At 47.3% G+C, this 21,058-nt stretch overlaps 1 protein-coding gene across 2 annotated transcripts in view; it reads right to left on the minus strand.

Moving 5' to 3' along the window:
• The window catches only part of LOC116844815, a 28,713-nt gene extending 9,305 nt beyond the window's left edge, over positions 1-19,408 (minus strand). The window contains exon 1 of one of the 2 annotated variants that reach the window (XR_004378140.1): positions 6,326-19,408. Coding sequence is in view for 1 of the 2 variants with exons in the window: in XM_032816864.1 (XP_032672755.1) it covers positions 14,732-18,204 (3,473 nt within the window). In the remaining variant the exon portion in view is untranslated. The remainder of the gene's footprint in view (positions 1-6,325) is intronic. The other variant, XM_032816864.1, reaches the window with a different exon arrangement.
• Positions 19,409-21,058: the final 1,650 nt, after the last annotated feature.

Genomic DNA, 21,058 nt, shown 5'->3' on the forward strand with positions numbered 1-21,058 from the left:
TTCTCTTTACCTTTTACCATCCCATATACTCTCTCTCTTTCCCTCCTTCTCTCTCTCTCTCTCTCTCTCTCTCTCTCTCTCTCTCTCTCCCTGTCTCTGTGTCTCTGTCTGTTTTATTCTCTGCACATTACCACGACCACGTCACTGTTCGTCGAGTGAGTCGAACCTAGGCATCCTTCCATAGAGCCGCCTACGCGCTCACACACATGCGCGCGCGCCATTCGTTGGTGCCACGTGTGCGTGTCGATGCACACATCGATCCACCGGCTGAGCAAGGGTGGGTGAAGCGCCACGGTGGTGCCGAGTGGCCCGCGAATCTTAATACAAAGGGTGGGTGCGTACGCGAAACATAAGAAACGCCACGTGGCGTCGGCCTGCTGTCACGTGCACGCCGGCCGTCCTTGTTTGCAAATCGTTTTTCGTCACGGCGTCTCGGTGGTCGGATGCCAGTCACTCGCCGAGGTTAATCGATTCCCCCGTGTAATTTCGTTTAAATTAATTATCTTCACGCGCACATGGCGCACGAGATTTACGAGTCGAGACGGCTAATCGGACTGCAGGACATCGAAACGCGGAAAGGACGCGGTTTTCGTGGCTCGCGAAACGGATTTTCGAAAGTTCGGTCGCGCTCTTTCGCGGCGAGAAGGAAAATCGCGTGGAATCAACCTGGCGCGTCGCCACGAGGGCTTTGCCGTCGCCAGGGATTTACACTTTTCTGGGTAAACGCCGCCGCCTCATCCTCCTCGTGAGCTCGCGATGTTTTTTCACGAGGGGACGACCAGCGATCCCCCTACGGCTATACAGCAGTACATCTTTTTCTAACGAAACGATCGCCATCGGCGATTAGTTCGCTGTCTTAAAATGTTCTTCCTCGCTTTACAATCCCCTTCTCCTCCCTCCTCTCTTTCTCTCTCTCTCTCTCTCTCTCTCTCTCTCTCTCTCTCTCTCGCTCTCTCTCGCTCTCTCTCTGTCGCCTTCTCTTCCCTCGCTCATTTCATTTCTTTTACTTTCATCGATCGTCGCGTCTCCGACATCGTGCGACGGTTGACGCAATGACGACGCCAGCGAGATCGAAGTGAAAAAGTGGTGAGTGATAAGCCACGTATATATTTATACGAGTTCGCTTCGAGTTCGCTTCGAGTCGAGTTTGAACTCGTGTATACATGTGTGTGCGAGGTCGAACGCATAGGTTCGCTCGTCACGGTGAGTGAATATTTACCTGGTGTCACGATCGCAAATCTTTTTGACGACGGCGACGACATTAATCATTCGAAAGAAAGCCACGTGGCGCGAGTATTCACTCGTCGCTACACCCTCGTTCGGGTACACGAATTCTTATTGAATTTCTATATGTACAGATTACACTGTGAACATCTAAACGAGAATTCAACTTGGAATTTGCCTCGCGTGAGATACTTAGATCTGAATTTAGAGTTAGATTTGAGTTTTTTTTTATTTTAATCATATAATATATGTGACATTACATTTGTAATCACGATTCAGCTAAGAAACCCATCTAATTCTAAATTTAAATCTGAGTATCTCACCTGAGGCAAGTTTGAGGAAACAATTATTCGTACAGGTCTTAGCTTTTAATGCTGAATTTTAGGTACAAGCTTTTTAATTGAATTACAGAAAAATATTGAATAATTACATAGGTTTATAAACGTAAACTGCACCTTCTTATAAGTAATGTTAGGGCAAAAGACGACTATGTTCCCCTTTTACTGCCCACAGGTATTTTCCACCGTTGTTTAATTTAATTCTTATTAAAGGAATAATTAAATTTCTAGACAAAATGTCCAGTAGAAGTCAAGCTAAACAAAAGTCGAGTGTCTGCATTAACAAGACATTCTTTTTAGTTAATGCATGTTTCCATCAACGTCAATTAAACTTTTAATTAAACCTGAAATATTAAATCTAAGTGAAGTTTAAATTGAAATTAATTGATATTAGTAGAAAGCATAAATCTTCGCTCTCGTGGAGAAGTTCAGGCTATGTCACATACATCATAATTTAATTGAAAAGCTTGGATCTAACTCGGAATAAAAATTGGATTATCTCACATGAGACAAGTTACAAGTGACAATTATTAATACGCTGTCTTGTATCATTCTCTCTTAAGACACACCTAAGACTTCAAAAATAGACTAGACAAATGGTGCGTTTTTGCGCAATTTCGTGACAATTAGCGAAGAGAGCGGTGATAATTGAAGCGCGCTCGCGTCGCGGCACGTCGACCGAGATTTAAAGAGCATGTCCAGGTGCGTCGAAATAGTCTCATCTCGCACTTACGGTCACCTCGCGTAGTTATATATAGACATCGATCCGCGAAAGATTCTACGGCGGGGCACTCTATGGCGAAACTGAAATCTCTAAAAAGAGACACGCGCGAATGTCACACGCGATCGCCGCAAATGCGCTAAATGCGGTTGTCTGATTTTAACTCTTCGCCGTAAGCGAATCTGAGTGCAGAGATTTATGATAGGATCAGAATAGATCTATTCTCGCAAATTGATTTACCGTGACTGAGCCAATTCTGCTAATAATCGCGTCGGTCGTAACGCAGAATTCCTAACGACGAGCGAAGATATGTAGGGGAAACCGGATCTATTTGGAAATAAGTTCACAAAATCGATTATTTCTTTTTAACCCTTTACTGTCCAAATTAATTTCTCATGTTTAAAATATTTTCCATGCTCATATGATGTTTAAAACTAAAATACTCAACACATATAAGGTGACATTTTACTTTTATAATTTCCTTTTTTCCCAAAATAGGCTTGTGACTCTCAAGTCACGTTGGACAGTTACTATCGCTGCCAACATACTAAAAAAACGCAACCATTTTGTGACTTTCGCGTTGTATGTGACTTCAGAATCACAGTGGGTAGTAGAGGGTTAACAGATTTCAAGTTCAAGTAAGCAAGGATTTCAAAGTCATCTTTGATATGTTTAAAAATCTTATTTGTTTAATTTTGTAAGTTGTTAGAAAATACTAGAAATAATCAGTTTTACTGACTTACTTCAATATCGAACTAGCTTTGACTCTCCTATTCATGCGAATTCAAATAAATTCCCTCTCGACTCGATGGGTCTTAAATTTGCGCGTGATCCTGAGACAAAATTTTAGCCCTATTTTCAACTTAAGGCTGACCCCTCGCATTGTCTATCTCTTTTTAATGATGTCAGAAGCGAGAAAATGCATGCTAAAAATTCTTGCGAAATACATTGATATAAAAATATATATCCATAAAATAACACTTGCAATCGATTAAATAAATTTGTAAGATATTCCGTGCACTCCCCTTTTGCTTTAACAACCAATAATTTATTGTAAATTAATTTGAATAGAAATAGGCGAAGAAATAGGTTAAGAAAACGAATTGTATGTTAATTTACGACAAATTATTGATTGTTAAAGCAAAAGGGGAGTGCACGGAATATCTTACAAATTTGTTTAATCGATTGCAAGTGTTACTCTATGGATATATATTTTTATTTTAACGTATTTCGCAAGAATTTTTAGCATGCATTTTCTCGCTTCTGACGTCATAAAAAAGAGATAGACAATGCCAGGAGCCTTAATCTTTCTAATATCTGTATATTCTGAAAGATCAACCCGAATCGACATTTTGATCCGACCTCAATATTCCATTTAACACCTATTTTAATATTCTGAGCTCTTTATCTTTTGATTTTATTTAAGTTATTAGATTTACCAAGAAGTCCTCTTTATATATACGTTGTTCTCGTTACATATCCTTCAGAATATACAGATGCTAAAAAGCCCGAGTCGAAGGTAGAGTTAAAATTTCGATTCCAGAGTGTGTGTTTAATACAAATGAAGATTCAAGTTAGCGTCTCTAAATGGCAGAAAATACACAAAATGCCACTTGTAGGTTCTCTCGACAAAGTTGGCAGGTTGAATAGAATCAAAATAAGTTGACAGGTTTCAAAGTATCAAAGCAGACTTTGAGTGGAATATTATAGCGGAGGTCGAAGGTAGGATGCGTTTTGCAGCTTCTATTTTCGTTCCGCAATGCAAAACCGTTAAAGGCAATTTTACGGCGTGCGAGCACTGCGGTGCTTCGCTCACCGCTGCCCGACGACAAACAATAGTAGCGGAAAGTAACGTTACTTATCTCGGGGTTTAAGATTTAACACGACGTGTCGAGTACGACGATTCGCAGTAAGTTTAGTTAGTTAACGTCGAGAGGGCTCGCGGTCGTCCGACTTTCCGACATTCGCGCCCGTGATTCTGGCATATGCTCGGCATTATCGGGAGGGACGCATTTAGCGCTGTGCGAGCAAGGAGAATACGGGCCATTGTCTGCACAAGAGAGGATACACGCACATCGATCGGCGTGCTTCGTGATAAAATACGAATCGCTAGGCGGGCGCCCAATGCGCGGCAACAACTACCGCAATAGGATTCGCGTTGTCGCGTGCAGTTTCGTTTCGTTTCGTTTCACATCGTCTTGAATTCCCTCGTTGGGTAAATGTCCAAAGACTTCGCGACGTGGAGCTAGCGATCTTTGAATCAGAGACTGAGCTCTCATGCGCTTTGATTGGTCCCGCCATGTTTTGTCAACTTCCGCTTGTATTCGAATCACAATAATCTCACGAACTTTGTATTTCAGCAAAACAAATGAGAGAAAAACATTGGAAAAAAAATTTGATAATATTTTCTTTTTATATAAAATTCCATATACGAAATGTCAGAAAAAAATATCACTTTTTTATATAAAACATCAAAGTGACTCAGATATAAAAAAATTCCTCGTATTTAATGTTTTTCTTACGTGGGACATTCCGTGCTTGCACAGAGTTCGGTGTTCAGAAAATTTCTTTCGGAAATACCGTTATGATATAACCTCTCGATGATGAATTATTACAGAACGGTGCATATTTATCCGTTTTTCCGATACATTCCAATGCACACATTACAATTGTATATTACAGCAATATATTGCTACAATATCGGTAATCGATCATGAACTTCTGCAAAAATGATCCAATCTACATAAAATATATTTCGAGAAAAACGAAAAATTGTTTTAATCCTTTTAAGTATCATTAATATCAATAGGAACCACTTAGAGTCGGGCAGTTGAAACGTTATAAATGTGCTATCTAAAATGTTTTTCGGCAATATTTCATTAAAAAAGGTTACTAGAATGTTCCATGAATTATGTACCTTATGCCCGTTTCTACCATCTTTGGTTAACTTAACCGACTGGTTATTCTAATGGAATTGACCAGTTGTATCTGTCAATTCTGACTAACAAGAAATGCGATTGGTCAATTCCATTGGAATAATCTGCCTGGTTAAGTTAATCAAAGTTGAAGACGTAGTTGAAGAAGAAGTTGTAGAAACGAGCATCAAAGGGCTAAAAAGCTTAGACAGCTTAGACTAAAATTCTTCGCAGTCGTTCGAGAAGTCAAGCATGGCCAATTTTCTTCTGTGCAAGGGTATTCATTGGCAATCCTTAAAAAGTTGGTAAAAAATGACGCAACTATAGTAGAAAATAAAATCGATTTTCTAAGTAACCTTAGACGCCCATAAGATTTGAATCTTGTTTGTTTTATATATATATATATATATATATATATATATATATATATATATATATATATAGAAAGACATACGCGCAGACTATTTATTGGTAACGAAAACTTAACAATCATAATTTGGTAGGTTGGATAATTCTTGCATAACTACGGCTAATTGTGGTTACAAGTATCAGAGCACGGTAACGTCATGCGCATGCGTGAGCGCGTTGGAGCGAGCTAGGTTAAAGACTGAGATAGTGAATATTTCATCTCTCTCTCTTTCTCTCTCTCTCTCTCTCTCTCATACGATTTTAACAAAACCACTCTTATGGTCAGTCTGATGCAAAGATCTCTACGTCAAGCCTTGTTCGCGCGGTACCTATGAGGGAAGAGCAGGCCGCCTGCGATCGATGACCGATTTCCTATTTTCATCATTTAGCAACGTATATATCTCTTATATATCGTATATATCTCTTGGCGCACATTAAACATGCACGATATCCTGTCACGGATAAAACTTTCTGAAAGTAGCTTCAACCTGGCGCGGTACGATCAGGAATTGTCGCGCGTGCAACCTCCGAGTGTATAAATCGTTAGTGCGTGGATAAGTAAGTACGTCGCTGCGACGTACTCGTGCAGAACTCTTTCGCGGGACCATTGACCGGGTAAGCGCGGAACGCTACGCCGCGCGATCGATTTCGCGCTCCTCGCATAGATTTCCGCTTCGCATGCCGAGACTGTCTTCTTCTTCTTCTTGCAAGCCACTTACCCTATTTATGTCCGACGTGATACTTGAAACTCCGTCCGGCGGATTTAGATTGTCATAATGTCTCGCATCTCGTCATCGTTGTTCGTCGTCGACCGATCATCGTTATTACTTTCAGCCTCGACGCAGGCTTGTCGTGGAAACGGCGGCAGTTCGCGGCCCAACTTTTCCCCGAAGTTACTGACTCCGACGTCGTGATGCGATTGTCGCTACGATTGTGGCTGGGTTAGAAGTTGGCCTCTTTTTCCCGACTGTTTATATTCATCGATATATTCCGTGACGTCGTTCGAATGTAAAATGTAGATTAAAGTAAAAATACGAATTCCAGGGTACGTACCTAATCCTGGACTTTCTTATCGTAATTTAATACGAATATTTAAATACGAATGTTTAAGCTTCTAATATAGATATGTATATATTCATTATATGTATATATATATTTTTATGTTAAGAGTTTAAATATTCAAATTTAAAGACCGAAACGATAAGAACGTCCAAGGTTAGGGTACATGTCATTGTGATATTTTTGCTGGCCTTCACTTTTCATCGTTTTATTTTCTCGAAGATAACTCCCCGCTGAACAAGTGGAATTGTTGTTCCTCGGTGCAAAATTGACATCTTTGCTCCGCAAATGATTTTGAAATAGGCGTTGCTTCCCGCGACCAATTTTGGTCACTGGCACCTTTTCGTACAAACCGCATGGATAATGCGGTATGTGTGTGTGTGCGCGCTTCCTAGCGATATCCATCGATCCGCTTTTAAAGGGGCGTTCACACCGGCGATACGTACGTATACGTGCATTGGCGAGAACGAGAGGAGGCTCAGCGGGGAAGGCAAGAGCGAGAGCAAGAGAGAGAGGATTCCTCGTGGCAGTCCCAGGGGACCAATGACCCCCTCGTCTGGCTCGATCACTGTGTCGCAATGCTCGTCACCGGGCGACTTTATAAGCGATACCGCGAACTCGGACAGCTCGGACGGCTTGCGAATGCTTCCAGCGAGTTATTGCTAGGGACGTTCGCAGGGAGGGGGAGGGGAGGAAGCAAGGGGTAGAGTAAGAGGCGGAGAGAAACGGATAGAGGAAGCGAGCTAGAGAAAGTGAGGCACCAACGACGACGATAACGACGACGACGATGAAGGTGGATAGAAACGAAGGTGAAGGCGGAAGGAAGAACGAGATAGAACGTAGAAAATGTGAACGGGGGGAGGGGGGACAAGATCGGCAGGGGAAAGAGGGAAGAACGACTAGACAAGATCGCGCGAGGGAACGGAGGAGAACGTAGACGAAGAAGAGGGATAGAGAAGGACGAGATGAGGACTCGCCGCTCCCCCTCCCTCTCTCCCTCTCTCCCTCTCCTCTGACGACTTTTTCTTCTTCTAACTTTCGGTCGTTCTCCTCGTTCTCTACCTTTTAGTTTCGTCCGTTCTCAATCTTTCCCTCTCTGTCTCTCTCTATCTACCTCCCTCTCTCGCTCTGTCTCGTTCCTTCCTTCTGTCTCGATGCCGTCTCCTTTTCTCTCGAGTTTTCTTCCTCTCCCTGTGGCGGCAACGTGGGCGTGGACGTGGGCGAGGTGAGTCTTCAGGGCCGGCGAGCATCGACCGATCCGGCCGGACGTCTCGTAAATCGCGCCGGTCGCCGGATCTTCTCGAATTGTACGTCCCTGCCGATCCAATTCTATGGCGGGAGATCTCCTGAGATTCCATCGTGGTAGAATCGGGTTGGAGTGCGCGGCTACGCGAGAAATATCGTCGACGATCACCGTAGTTAGCCACGTTGTAAGTCGGGGATTCGATTAGTTCGACCTCTCGCGTTGGGGATCGATCTCTCTATAAATCCTCCAAGAAAATAAACTCCTCGTCTCAATCGACCCGGCGATCGCAGCTAACATTCAGCCGTGGAATACGCGTCTGCCATTTCGGACAAACATGTAAATGCATTTTAGGGGAGAGTTGCCGAAATCGTACCTCATCAGCCACTTCATTATTGTTGAATGACATCTGACGGTAAAAATGAGAAATAAATGAGCGGTGAGAAGTATAACTTGATTTTTCTACTGTGTCACCAGCTTTCTTTAGACTCAAGTAAGGCAATTTTAACAGCTTCATCGCTGTCGCCTCGCTTTTTACTTCTTTTTCTCCTCTTCCTTTTTTTGTAATATTTCCTTTACTTTGTAATATTACTTCTTGCTTTTTTTGTTGTACTAATAAAGTTATTATTATTATCATTATTATCGTTATTATAAACAAAAATGCAGATTATATCCTATTTTGTATGTGCAGCAAATATTAAGAGAAAAACCAAGTGCAATTGATGAGGCACAATTTAGAAGACTGCCTTATATTGAAGTTTCTCCTGCATCTTGTATGAAACAATAACATCCGCGTAGATATTGCAAATTCGCCGTACAACACGTCCTATGTACAATTCTCGAGACGTGATTTGAGCGCATAAACTCACTTCGTCATTATATGCCGCGGAATTATGCCTGTCGATGCGTGTAATTACGCTTATCAAGATCGCTTACGGTTTGTTATGTGTGGCACCGGCGTGGCGTGTGAATTATTAATTATACGTAAACATAGGGATGACATGACCCTTCGCTATTTCCCGCGCAATAATGCATCGTTACGTCATCACGAGCGGACGAATGATCGGAACGTTTGGTTTTCTTTTCTTTCTTACTTTTTTTTAAATTATCGCTCGATTACAGCATGGAGGCTCAACGTGCCTCACGCGCGTCAACACGTTCTTATCAAACGGACCATGTGCACGATCACATCCTGTTGATCTACAAAAGTCGCGCGAGGAGTAGCAATCGTAATGATATCGACGGCCAACGACGTATTTCCAAGTGAACTCATTTTCTCTTTCCTTTTTTTTTTTAACAAGGTGCATGTGCGCGATGACACGATTATGTAAAGGAATTATGAAGTGCGCCACCATGTGTAAGCGGATATCAGTGTTCCTTTGATATTCACTTTTGCATGAGCCGCGTCGCCACGGGAACCGCGAAACCGCGCGTTTGTTTATTTGATATTCGACATTATGTTGTATCGCGATCACATTGTTCCGATTTCAAAGCACCGTTCGTAATCGAATATCCGTGCTAACGCGAATATCAGGATGACAGTAAGCTCGATTCTCTCTCGGCGAGATCGTTACGCCGGAATAACAAATTGATTTGTCCCTTCCTCCCTCTGCACTTCGTTCATTCGGCCTTCCGCGAGAGGGTTAAACCCCGCTGTGTGAAAGAGAGAGAGATTTTCGCTTCCTGTCCGACGCGTTCCCCGCACTTTCGAATTCCCTGCTCAGGGCCGCTTTTGCGATCGATGAGCGCTCGTGTCGTTATATGACGACGAGGAGGACCCTTCTCTAATGCCTGTCCCTCTCCCTCTCCTTCTCATTAAAGCCGTCCGTATGCTCCGCGGAGAGTAGCATCCTAATGCTATTTACACAAGTGCTCCACCGTGGCGAAAGCGCGTTCGAGGCCGCTTCGACGTTGTGGATGGTTGCGCGTATGTGTGATGGTTGGTGTTCTCTCTCGCGTTTACATCAGACACAATCGAGCACCAGTATAATCCCGTACGGGTTTCGGGACTCCCGACGACGCCGGTCGCTTTGTCTTCGTCGAGACGACGCGACGCGACGTACGCGCTATTAATTGCCAACGACGTTCTCTTGGTTTCTCGTGCATTTCATTAGCGGAAGACGCGGATGCCACGTCGACTCCGGAACATACACATTTTATCTCTCTCTTGCGAATCGATATCTGTTTCCCCAGGCTTGGAGGATCTCGCTTTTTGTGCTCGACCATGCTGAAATCGGAACTGTGAATCCTCGTCGGAAAAAGAACTCGCGCCCGGCCGCGTATCGAGAAATATTTTCCACGCGCCACGAATATCTGTTTCCGCGTTAATTAAAACGCACACGTGCGCATCGCCGAGTCGAAATTTTCGCCCTATTTTCGACCCGAAAACTTTTCAACTTTCCAACTGTATATACTGAAGGATCAGCGTGTGTTTGATTACACGTGGAAACTGAAGTCCTATTTAAGGCCTCTAAATGGCGGAAAGGATATAAAATGCCACTTGTAGGTTCTACAGTGAATTTCTCAGCAAAATGAATAGGTTAAATAGTATCAACAGAGATTGATATAGACTTCAGAATATCAGGTGTTGAAGCTTCTGAGTACTTACTCAGTGGAAATCTGGATGGATGATATTAGAAGCGAGAAAACTAATGTCCGAAATTTCTACGTGCCATTCTTAAATAAGAAGTATATTTAAACGAAAGAACATTCGCGTGATCGTTTAAGTATACTTGGAAAATGTTTGGAAAAATTACTTTTTTCTCTTGGCAATTCCTTCTTAACCTATTTTTTCTCATGATTTGGCAACATTAATTTTACGTTTATTTCTTGATTGTCAAGAGGAAAAGTTTTCGGAACATTCTGCAAGTGTGTTCAAACATGCGATCTGTGCTGGGATTCTGTAACTCATTATTGGAGTTAACGACAGTTTTGTTATCGTTCCGCAGCTTTTATATACTGTAGAAAAGTTGCGCAACGATAACGATTAACTCCAATAACGAGTTATAGAATCCCAGCACTGAAGTGCTTCTTCACACAAATATCTTTTTATTTAGAAATAGCACGCAAAAATTTTCACCACTCGCTTCATTTCTCATTTCTAACGACAGAATCCAACATGGTGAGTATCCAGGAGCCTTAAATGGAATATTCGGGTCGAAAGTAGAATCGAAATTTCGACTTGGGTCGCGTGAGAATGAGACGTGGGACGCGTTCGTGACGGTATAGGCGCGATTTTTCCGCGGAGAACAGCGATAGTCAAGCTCTTCTCTTGACTCGGATGGAATTCGCGTTCCCTAGTAGTACGAGTGACGTGCAACTCGTCTTATATACCGTCACATGTCTTGTTATATAGTCGACATATAGGTCTTCGTTTAATCAAATCCCGGTTCAAGGCTAATTTATTAAAGTAGCTTCCCGGCGTGTCACTCTGAACATAATAAATGAAGAGATCCGTCGCACGAATAACGATCGCAGACGTGTCCTCCTCCCTACTGCGAAGGGAAATTAGCATACCGCCGTTGGACATCCTTTACCCTTTCTGCCCACGTATCGTTATCGATTCCTTCGGATCTATACCCGAGCCTATGAATCCTAAATATGCGGACTTACGCAACCACGCCTCCTACTCCTCCTCCTCCTCCTCCTCTTCCTAGTAGTCGTCGACAATGTCTCTTCGTCCGCACTGTCTTCATCATTGTCTTCGTTGCGAGCGCAGGCAACGAACGTAGGACGAAAAACGACGCCGCGACCTAGTTTCGCGTCATGCCAATGGCTGATCGTGCAACAGTGGCCGGCGGTCCTAATTAGCGAAGTCTCGATCCGCCAATTAGCAGTCGGGTGTGTGCCGCAGGATCGGCTCTGGGAATTTTCCGAGCGTATCGGCGGACACTCCGGCGGCGGTTCCTCGTGGGATTAAAGTCGCGCGTTTCGAGCGCAGCGGCGAGCGGCGCTGCCAAAAATCTCCGATGCCCGCGCGATTGCGCACGCAATTTCGGGGATTCTATTCTAAGCAGTCTCTCCTCCGTGCGCGCGATTCCTTCGAATTGCTGAGGATGCCGCGCCGGGGACATACCGTCGTCTCCCTGGCTAGAAATTTATCCCACGGTCGATCAGGTCGACACCAATCAGTTGTCTGGTTTATATAAGGCGATATTATCGGGTCACACTTATTATAATTACAATAAGACTCTAATTATTTTATAAAATTATTTTATTAAATATTTATTATTAATAAGAACCTGATTGCCACATTGCGTTACCTGACTTGTCAGATAACCCGATAAGGTCACTTTGTACAAACATATTGTACGAAATGTTCATGCCAGTAGTATCCACTATTTTTTTACTATTTAGTTACAATAATCAAACAAGAAACAAATGTTAGGTTAATCTATTTTTAAATGGCAATAAGATACAATAAAAATTTTGCAAAGTTCCTTTTCTGGTTTCTTTTTTCGCAAAAAGAAATCAAGGTCATCTTTATTTTTTTAAATGAAACTATATTTCTTTTTATCCAAATTGTAAAAAATAAAAAAAAAGAGACAATAGTAATTCATAATGTTATTTTTATCAATATTTAACTGTAAAAATATAGAAAATATGATGTTTTTAATACAATACGTGATTAAGAATAATATTAGGTACTCTCAAGACATATCTGAAGTGTAACCCATTCCAGTTTTTTTTCCATCCCCTGCAAAATGACAATGGAAAGAACATAAGTTACTATTAAATTTCGCTTAATTCTTTTTACAGCGCTGCAGATGAAAAAAGATATGGTTTCATTTAAAAAAGTTGATCTTTTCACGAAGAAAGAACGTTGTCGAAATTTTCATTGTTGCATCTTATTACCGCTTAAAAGCTGATTAATTAGAACTTTTTCCTGTCCGATCGTTGTAACTAGTAATTTAGCCCCCTCTTCTAATTATTTAATTATGCATCTTTTCATTCGTTCAATTGCGAGAAATTATGCCTCAAGCAGGAGTCGAACTTCTCCCAGCAGGAACTTACACAAGACAGACAATCAACTGGGACCATTCTGATCAGAGGATCATGGAACCAATTTCTGGTCGAGTCCGATGAGTCCGACGGACTATTGCCCTTTCTGTTTCCCACGTCGTGATATTTTCCGCGGTGCATCCACCGCCTCGTCCCAATTACCCTCCGCTAACGACGCCCATCAATCCTCCTTTCGGCCGCGGCGGAGGAAGCGTAATATTAGGTCACGCTGCGTCGCTGCCGCCGACGCGATACAAGCAGAGCCTGCTTCTTGGTCGGCAGTGCTCGATCTAATTTAAATATTTAACAGTGTCGATGTACGGACGTGCTCGACGGATCGGCTCGTTATAAACTCGAGTGACAAGCACCTCGGCGGAATTTGTTAGGCGCGTCGCGGCTAACCGCGTCGAGTCGCGTTACCGTCGCCGTATTAAGATGCAAATGAAGCCCGTGGCCGTCGCTGTGACGGCAGTCGCCGCCGTCATCGTCGCGCGAGTCGATATGCCCGCCGACGTCAAACAGAATCGCGAAACGCCCCGGTAGCGCCTCTGCACGGCCGATCTCCTCCAGTATGCATAAAGCATCGACGTGACGAATCTTTCTCGGGGGACGCAGCGGGTCGATGGAAACGGTGTAAATTTAATCGTTCAACGGACGCGGGCGCATCGGCAAGAATACACACGGACGGCATTTGCATGACTGAGAGCGTGTCCCCACGTGTTAATTGTAGACGCGGAAGGGATCAGAATGTACTTCCTGTGCGCGAACACTTTGTGTCGCTCGCGAGGGAGAACCGGAGCGAGCGACCGGCGTCGCCGCTTCGTCGTCGTTTCCTTTCAGCGTCTCGCTCGCGGACGCAACGTCGTCGTCGTCGTCGTCGTCGCTTTGTTCGCAACTCCTCCTTCGTGACTTCGCCGAAGGTTAACAGTATTGTTTTCGTGCGCTCGTGCTTTGTCGTGGTCGTTATTAAGGCCGACCTATTTGCGCCCGAGTGAGCGAGGGCCACTTTGCTTTTTTTTCTCTTCTTTTTTTTATTATTTCCCCGGGTTTCACACGTCTTTCGCTCTATAAATATATCCAATGTGCTGTCCGCGCGCGCTAGCTATATTACGCTGCCGCGCTTCGTGGGATGTTACGTTCTCAATGAGAGTTTATTTCTATTGCTCAGTCTGCATAATTGGACAGGCCTGTCGACGACGATGTGATACGAACACCGTCGTCGCGAATCGAACGCGTCCTCCCCATCACTGACGATCGCGAGTTCATCAACTGTCCGAGGTATTAAAGGCGGAGGAGGCCAATTCAACAAGCATGATATCGATTCTGAGTCGCGATGTTAAAGCGAGAGACGTAAGTCGCGAATCTAGACTTTACTCTCCAAATTTTTTCGAGCAAAATTCCACTCAGGAAATAGAGTGACAGTCGGGTCACTCGAATTCGTCACTCTATACATATTCTAATATGTAGAGTGATTTTTCTCTACTCTAAATAGTCGAGTGAACTATTAATTTAAAATTCTAAGTAAGCGTGTAGAATCGAAATAGCAATAAATGCTGTTATTTCCGCACAGAAAGATAATTTTAAATATTTTTGTTCAAATATTATTCAATTACATCTATAAAATTCAAACACATTTACTTGGTAGTTTTGTTTAAGTAAAATATTTGCTTTCTTTGGTCTGAAACTTGTCTCTTTGATCGTTCAATCTTGATCCTATGTGTCGGTATTCTCACTCGAGTTTTGAGTAGGATTTTACTCGGGAAAACTTGGAGAGTACTCTTCGCGAAGAGATCGATTCGGAAATATCAGTCGACCTACTCACCTGCCGAATAACGGGTGCCACAATTGCGACTCATCCGGCGAGCTCGCGGTGGAGCTGACTTCCGGCTCCTGCTTGAGCAGTCCGCTGCGCACCCTGAGGAGAGGCGGGTAAGGGTTGACGCGCGTTCTGCTATTCGACAAGTCTATCGGTGCCGGCATCAGCGTGCCGATCGGCTTGCAACTTAGCTTGGGTTTCCCCGCGGTGGCACCTCTCGCGGTGCCGCCGTTGTATCCGCTGTGACCGGATCCTCGGTTGTTACTGTTATTGTAACTGACTCTGGCCGGTTGCAATTGTTGCGACCTGGACACCGGTCCCTCGCCGTGATCCAGGACGTGTTGTAGATGCGCCAACGATATCACGAGCAAGTCGGGGTCGCGGAGGAGGTCGGGTCTGGTGAGCGCCTCAGGTAGCCTCAATTCAGGTCTAGTAGCGAGCAACTTCGGTATCTCCGTGGCTGGATTTGCAGCCAAAGCCGGCAGGTAATTGCGCGGCACCAGCAGAGGGTCGGGAATCAAGTGGCCGAAGGTTTCGACTAGCTCGCGCAGCTGACTAGCCGGGTCCAGGAGCTTGTCCGTGCTGCTCGACGTGGCGCAAGTGTCCTGGAGATGTTCGGCGAAGTGACTCCTCACGGTTTTCCCGGCGACTCCCTGGCAGCAATTTGTTCTTTCGTTCTTTTGTCGACCGGTCGGCCACTCGACGGACATCGGCCTCTTCGGCGCGCTGCGATCCGTCGTGTAGAAGCTGCTGTGCATATCGCCGCTGGACATCGGCCTACCGTGGTTCCACATCTCCTGATTGTGGACGCTCGAGCGCTCCTGGAAGCTCCGGCTGGCTTTTCTAGCGGCCACAACGGCAGCGCCGGCGTTTCTATCGACACTCGAGTACACAGATCGACCGACGTCCACGCCCTGATTATCGGCTCGAATCAACGCTCCTTCCTTCTTGGGTCTCTCGTGATCCTTCGGCTCCGCGCAGTTGGGAGACGGCAAGATGCTCTTGAGCGTCAACTCGCTCTTGGCGTCCTCCGAACAAGACACCGAGCACGGTGGGCTCGGAAGTAGTCTCTCGAGATACGTGGAGGATGGTCTCCTGGAGGCCGGCGAGCACGGTATCCCGCTGGGCTGAGGAGACACTACGGTACCGCGAGACCGCAACTCCTCCAGCACCTGCTCGTCAAAGTGCTCCAGGTCTTGATATTTACACTTGGCCTGCGCCTCACTGCTCCGGTTGGAGCTTGTCCAAAGATGATCGCCCTTCGCGTTCTCCAACGATGCCTTACGGTCTTCCGTAATGTTCCTGGAGCCGTGCCTGTTGTAACAGTCGATGTCCACATTGTCGTACACCAGTGAATCTGCCCTTTGCCTCCTGAGGTCCTCCAATACCTGCGAATCACAGTCGTCCTCTTCGTCAACATCTTCGGCTTCGTCAACTTCCTCAGTCTCCTCGTCGTCCTCCTCGTGCGGGAGCTCGTCGAGCTTTGTTTCCTCCGGCTCGGTTTTGTTGAAACTTACTGTGCTCTCGGGCGACTCCACGCGGCGTTTAATGCTCGGCGAGGTAGCGGTTAACTGACTCGTGTTGCTTCGGTAGCGATAATTCGGTATAATGATGGAGAGACCCGGTAGATTGCGAGGTGAGATCGTGCAGCTGTGGTTGTTGAGGAAGCCGGGGGTCGTCGGCGAGTTGACACTGCCGTTCTTCAGCAACTTTTCCACGCACTCCGCTTGCGAGTCCGGCGATCTGCTCGACGAGGACGCTTTCGAGAGCGGCCTCGCAGGTGGCGTGATCAGGTTCTTGGTGCTGATTTCGACTGTGCCTCCCATCACAGACACCGACAGCCCCGGTGTGTTCCTCAGAGCGTCCAGGAGCCTCGAACTGTCGTCGTAATCGATTTTCAGTGGCTCGTTGGGCTCGTCCGGCGCCTCTTCTTCGATTTCCAACAACGCCTTTTCGTTCGATGCGTTCTGCCACGTGTCGGACGGGTTGGATCTGCACCTTGGTCGAGAATTCATCAGACCACCGTCGGCTTCGACGACCTTGCAGAATCGCAGGTCCGTCTTGGGATTGTTCTTGAGCGACTGCAAGATCTTGTCGTCCACGCAGATCTTCTTCTCCTCCACGTCTAAAGAGTAGTCCTCGAGGATCTTCTCGTCGTGCACTTCTGGTTTCTCGTCCACGTCGACGTCACCGTCTTGAACTGTTTCGATCTGGTAACTCGAGCGATCGCTCGCGTTATCGAACGACTGCTCCGCGACGGGGCTCGGCTTCTTGCCTCTCTTGTCGGCGCGTTGCTTCTCGCGTGCGCCTTCGTCGAGCACTCGGTAGGTCTTGGTAGAATCCACCGGCAGATCGGCGCTGGGAGTGTCAGTGGCCAGAACGGGCGATGCCGTGGCGTTTATCATGTTCAGTATATCCTGAATGCCCGCCTTGTTCACCCGCTGACATCTCTCACTGTCTCTCGCCTCAGCCGCCGTCTCCTGCTCCTGCTCCTCCTCTTCCTCCTCCTCCTCCTCCTCCTCCTCCTCCGCCCGGTCGATCGCATCCTCCTCATCTCGCTCGTTGCTTCGGCTCATCCGCTCTGTTTCGCTCGCCGAGTCTTTCCTCTCTCTAGTCTGGCAAACGACATTTTGATGCGAGCTCTCGACAAGTTGCGACAGATGCAACTGCTCCAGCACCACTCGCGGCTGTAACAGCTTGTCCTTCTGCGCCCTGTCCAAGTTAACCCAGTCGCCCACCGGCCTGTGCTTGCTCATGAGACAGTCTTGGGCTGTACCTCGTACATCGCGGTCCATCTCCACGTCTCCCGTTCGGTTCTCCTCGTCGTCTTCCTTACCCCCGTTCTCGGAGCAACCTTGAACGGCGTTCCTGTTGGAATCGTCACGGACTCCGAGGGGATACGCGTATCCTCGCCGGTTTTCGTCGTTCCTCACGTCTTCGTAACACCTCTTTCGACCGGTGCCTTCGACGCCAGTGAGCACACCATTGCTCGCGCCGTTCACCGGGTACATTCGGATCGGCAGACGTTGATGAGGGTTCGCCGCGGTCTCTTGGCGCAGCGTGCCGTTCTCCTTCTCGTCGTTGGACAAGACCGACGAAGCTGGCGAGTCCACCAAGCTCGGTGACCGGCTCGTCTTGCAGGCGTTGGCGGTGGCCAAGGCGATCGAGTACACGTTGGACGTCGTCCGCGGTATCGAGCGCCATCCTTGCGCGGTCTTGGTCAGCTTGATACGATTGCGCTTGTCGTAATCTTCGCATCTCACTTCGACGATCCTCTGTTCGCGTTGCGACGCCCATAGAAAGATCGGGTTGACCTTCGGCCGCTTCTCCTCCGGCTCGCCGTCCGACGCGCCGTCCCGCGGCGTCTCCTCCCGTAGCTGCTTGGGATGCTTCGGCTGATGATGATTCTGATGATGGTGACGGTGATGGTCGCGTCTTTGACGACGGGGCACTGTGCCCCGCGCAGGGGCCCCGCTCATCACTCCATTCAACGCACGGTGGTTACTCTGTCACTCGTCCATCGACGAGACCGTTTCCGGTCCCCCGATCGTCCTCGGTGATCGATCGCGATGAGACGTCAGACGGCTAACTCGCACTGTATGTGTGTGTGTGTGTGTGTGTGTGTGGCCCACCACTTATTATTATATAATTTAACGGTTTTATTACACAGCCAAATGTCAAACACGCCGCGATTCTTCGTTTCACATGTTTACTAGTCGCGACACCGTACGTCTGGAAGAAGCTCCCGTGCGCGATCTCGACGCGTCCCGCCGCTGGTTTACCACTCCGCGCATCGTAAACCTCTTCCGCGGCGTGGTGCAATGCGATCGCGACACCCGGTAGCGAACGAGACGGCACGATCGCAACGAATTCGACTTGAAGTCGCACACCCCGGCCGTTCACCGAGCTCCTCGGGCTCGTGCAATCGATCTCAAGGCCAACGTATCGCCATTGTCGAGCGCTTCCGCGTGAGCCAGGACCACCCGTCGTCGTCCCGTCGTCGCCCCGTCGTCGCGCGTTGTCCGTTTGATCGTCTGGTCAGTGGTCGACATGCGGAGCGGATCCACCGCTCGTTCCCAACCGCTCGCGCGCCGTCGACGCTAACGCCGAGGTCGCCGGCGTTCATCCGGCTATCGAACCGTGACACGCCGCGGAGCGGACACGATCTTCATCGTCGGGGCGTCGATTTGCGACAGGCTCGCGACGGCGACGGCGACGTTGGCTCGCCGGAGCTCACGGCTGCCAGCCGCGTCGAATATCCTCGACCCATCGAGAGACACGCTGGTGGTAGCTGGTGTCTTCCTCTCGCCGTGCAGCCGTGAGCTCTCGCGAACGGTACTCTGTGACGTGAACCCGCGAGGACCCGCGGAGGACGAGGAGATCTCACGTTGGCCGACGCGAACGGGGGAGAAGCGTCGTCGCGTCGGGACGACGTCGGCGAGTCGCGGAGTCTTGCGTGCGACACCTTGCGACGGGGACGGTCGCGCGCGAACAGGGGAAACGGGCGAGCTCTGCGATTCCGCTCACGGGGGATCACCACCCGCGTTGTCCGTTGTGAGTTTCTTCGGGCTTCCGTGTATTGCGATTGTTACCGATGACATAACACCGCGCGAAACGGCCGTCCGATGGTTACATGTCGTTACGCGCGGAGTCACTGCCTGGGAGCTACTGGCGATGCCTCCTCGTTGCCTTCCTCTACGACGCCGCCGCGCGCGCGGCCACCGCCGCCACCGCCGCCGTCGTCGTCCTCGCCGCCCCCGCTCCGCGGGATCGCGACGCAGGTGCGGACCGAGCGCAGGCGCCCCTAAAGCCCGTGTCACACCACGGATTGAAGATGGAGGATTGCGGATTAGATTTCGACGAATCGAGGAATTTCGATTTTGGCCTGCTTTGCTCCAGTTGATCAAGTTTCGATCTTCAATCTGCGATCCTCTGTCTCCAATCTGTAGTATGACACGGGCTTAAGACGGCCCGAATGAATGAGTACACGGAAAACGAGATGAACCACCGGGTTGTCTCGAGTGTGTCTACGCGAAACGACACGTGATTGTTGGAAGTTTTGCGACTGGTCATTGATATGAAACACTCATGTTCAGCATCAATTGAACATTGACACTGCAAAGTATACTCTGTATCTATAAATATCAAGCAACAGTGACATTACATATCATCGTTTTACACTCAGTGATGTGATTGTTGCATGTAACATATGTTACATTACTCATTATCAAGTAGGAAATTGTGGCACTGATGTGTTTTTGTTGGTGTGTTCACCGGCTAGGTTATGTGTCATGTGAAAATGCGTCAAACATAAGATTTCGTGTAAGAAGAATTGAGTAATCTCTTTCATGGATTTGCGAATTGATATTATCGTTTCAGAGCAGTTTTATCGTAATCGCCGAACGTGCTGTGTCGACGCGTAGGATCGCGATTTCCTTCTGACGCTCGTGCGCTTTAGGGCAGGGTGAAAATACAAATATCGACCGCACTGGTGCGCGCTTATCCCTCGCCCCGAGGCAGCTACTCGCGAGCGGAGTACCGACCACGAAGAGAGGAAGAGGGACGGACAGATAGAACGGCGGAGATAGATAAAGTGCAGGGAGAGGAGGGAGGGAAGGGGAGAGAAAGAGGGGACAGCGAGGGAGAGGGAGAGAGTAAGAGGGAACACTTGCACTGTATATATGCACGCGTATACAGAGTATATTGAAGGTAACTCCGTTTACAATGGGTTCGATTGATTGCTGGAGACCAGTCATCGGCCAACGTTCGGCTTTACGGTGGTTTAATTGCCCTACAGCGACTCTGCGCACATCCGGCAAAACAAAATCCACCCCGTCCCCTCCCTGCCAGCACCCTCATCAATATACGTCGTGTGTGCGTAACGTGTGTCTATACACACGCGCGCGGATCGAAGGTACTCGAGACGTGGTCGAGGATAGGAACGAAGGCTCGCAGACTCGTGTTGGGACTCACGTTGGGACCCGAAAATCTGGCGAAATGCGAGTCACGCGTCAACGGTATAATGTTGCGTTAGTTTCATCGCCGCCTCATTGTCCCGGTAACGTAAACCCGTCCGGCTTACAGGCGTAACTCGACTGTCTGGTTGCCGATCTTGTTCAATAAATCTACGCAACTGACGCAAATTCATTACACGGCACAATGTAGCGCTTCGCGTCCTATGAAATTATATTTGCGTAATGACTTTATTAGCAAGTATAATATAATACAACGCGTACTGACGCTGCCCCGCGAAGCACAACGAAACGCGCGATTACTCGTATTGCACACCGCTCGTATCGTTTTTCCTCGCTAAGGTGAAAAAAATGTACCAAT

The sequence above is a fragment of the Odontomachus brunneus genome, unplaced genomic scaffold, assembly GCF_010583005.1.
Source record: "Odontomachus brunneus isolate Ranch 3 - 2012 unplaced genomic scaffold, Obru_v1 Obru_scaffold_047, whole genome shotgun sequence".
Classification (NCBI taxonomy): Eukaryota; Metazoa; Arthropoda; class Insecta; order Hymenoptera; family Formicidae; genus Odontomachus; species Odontomachus brunneus.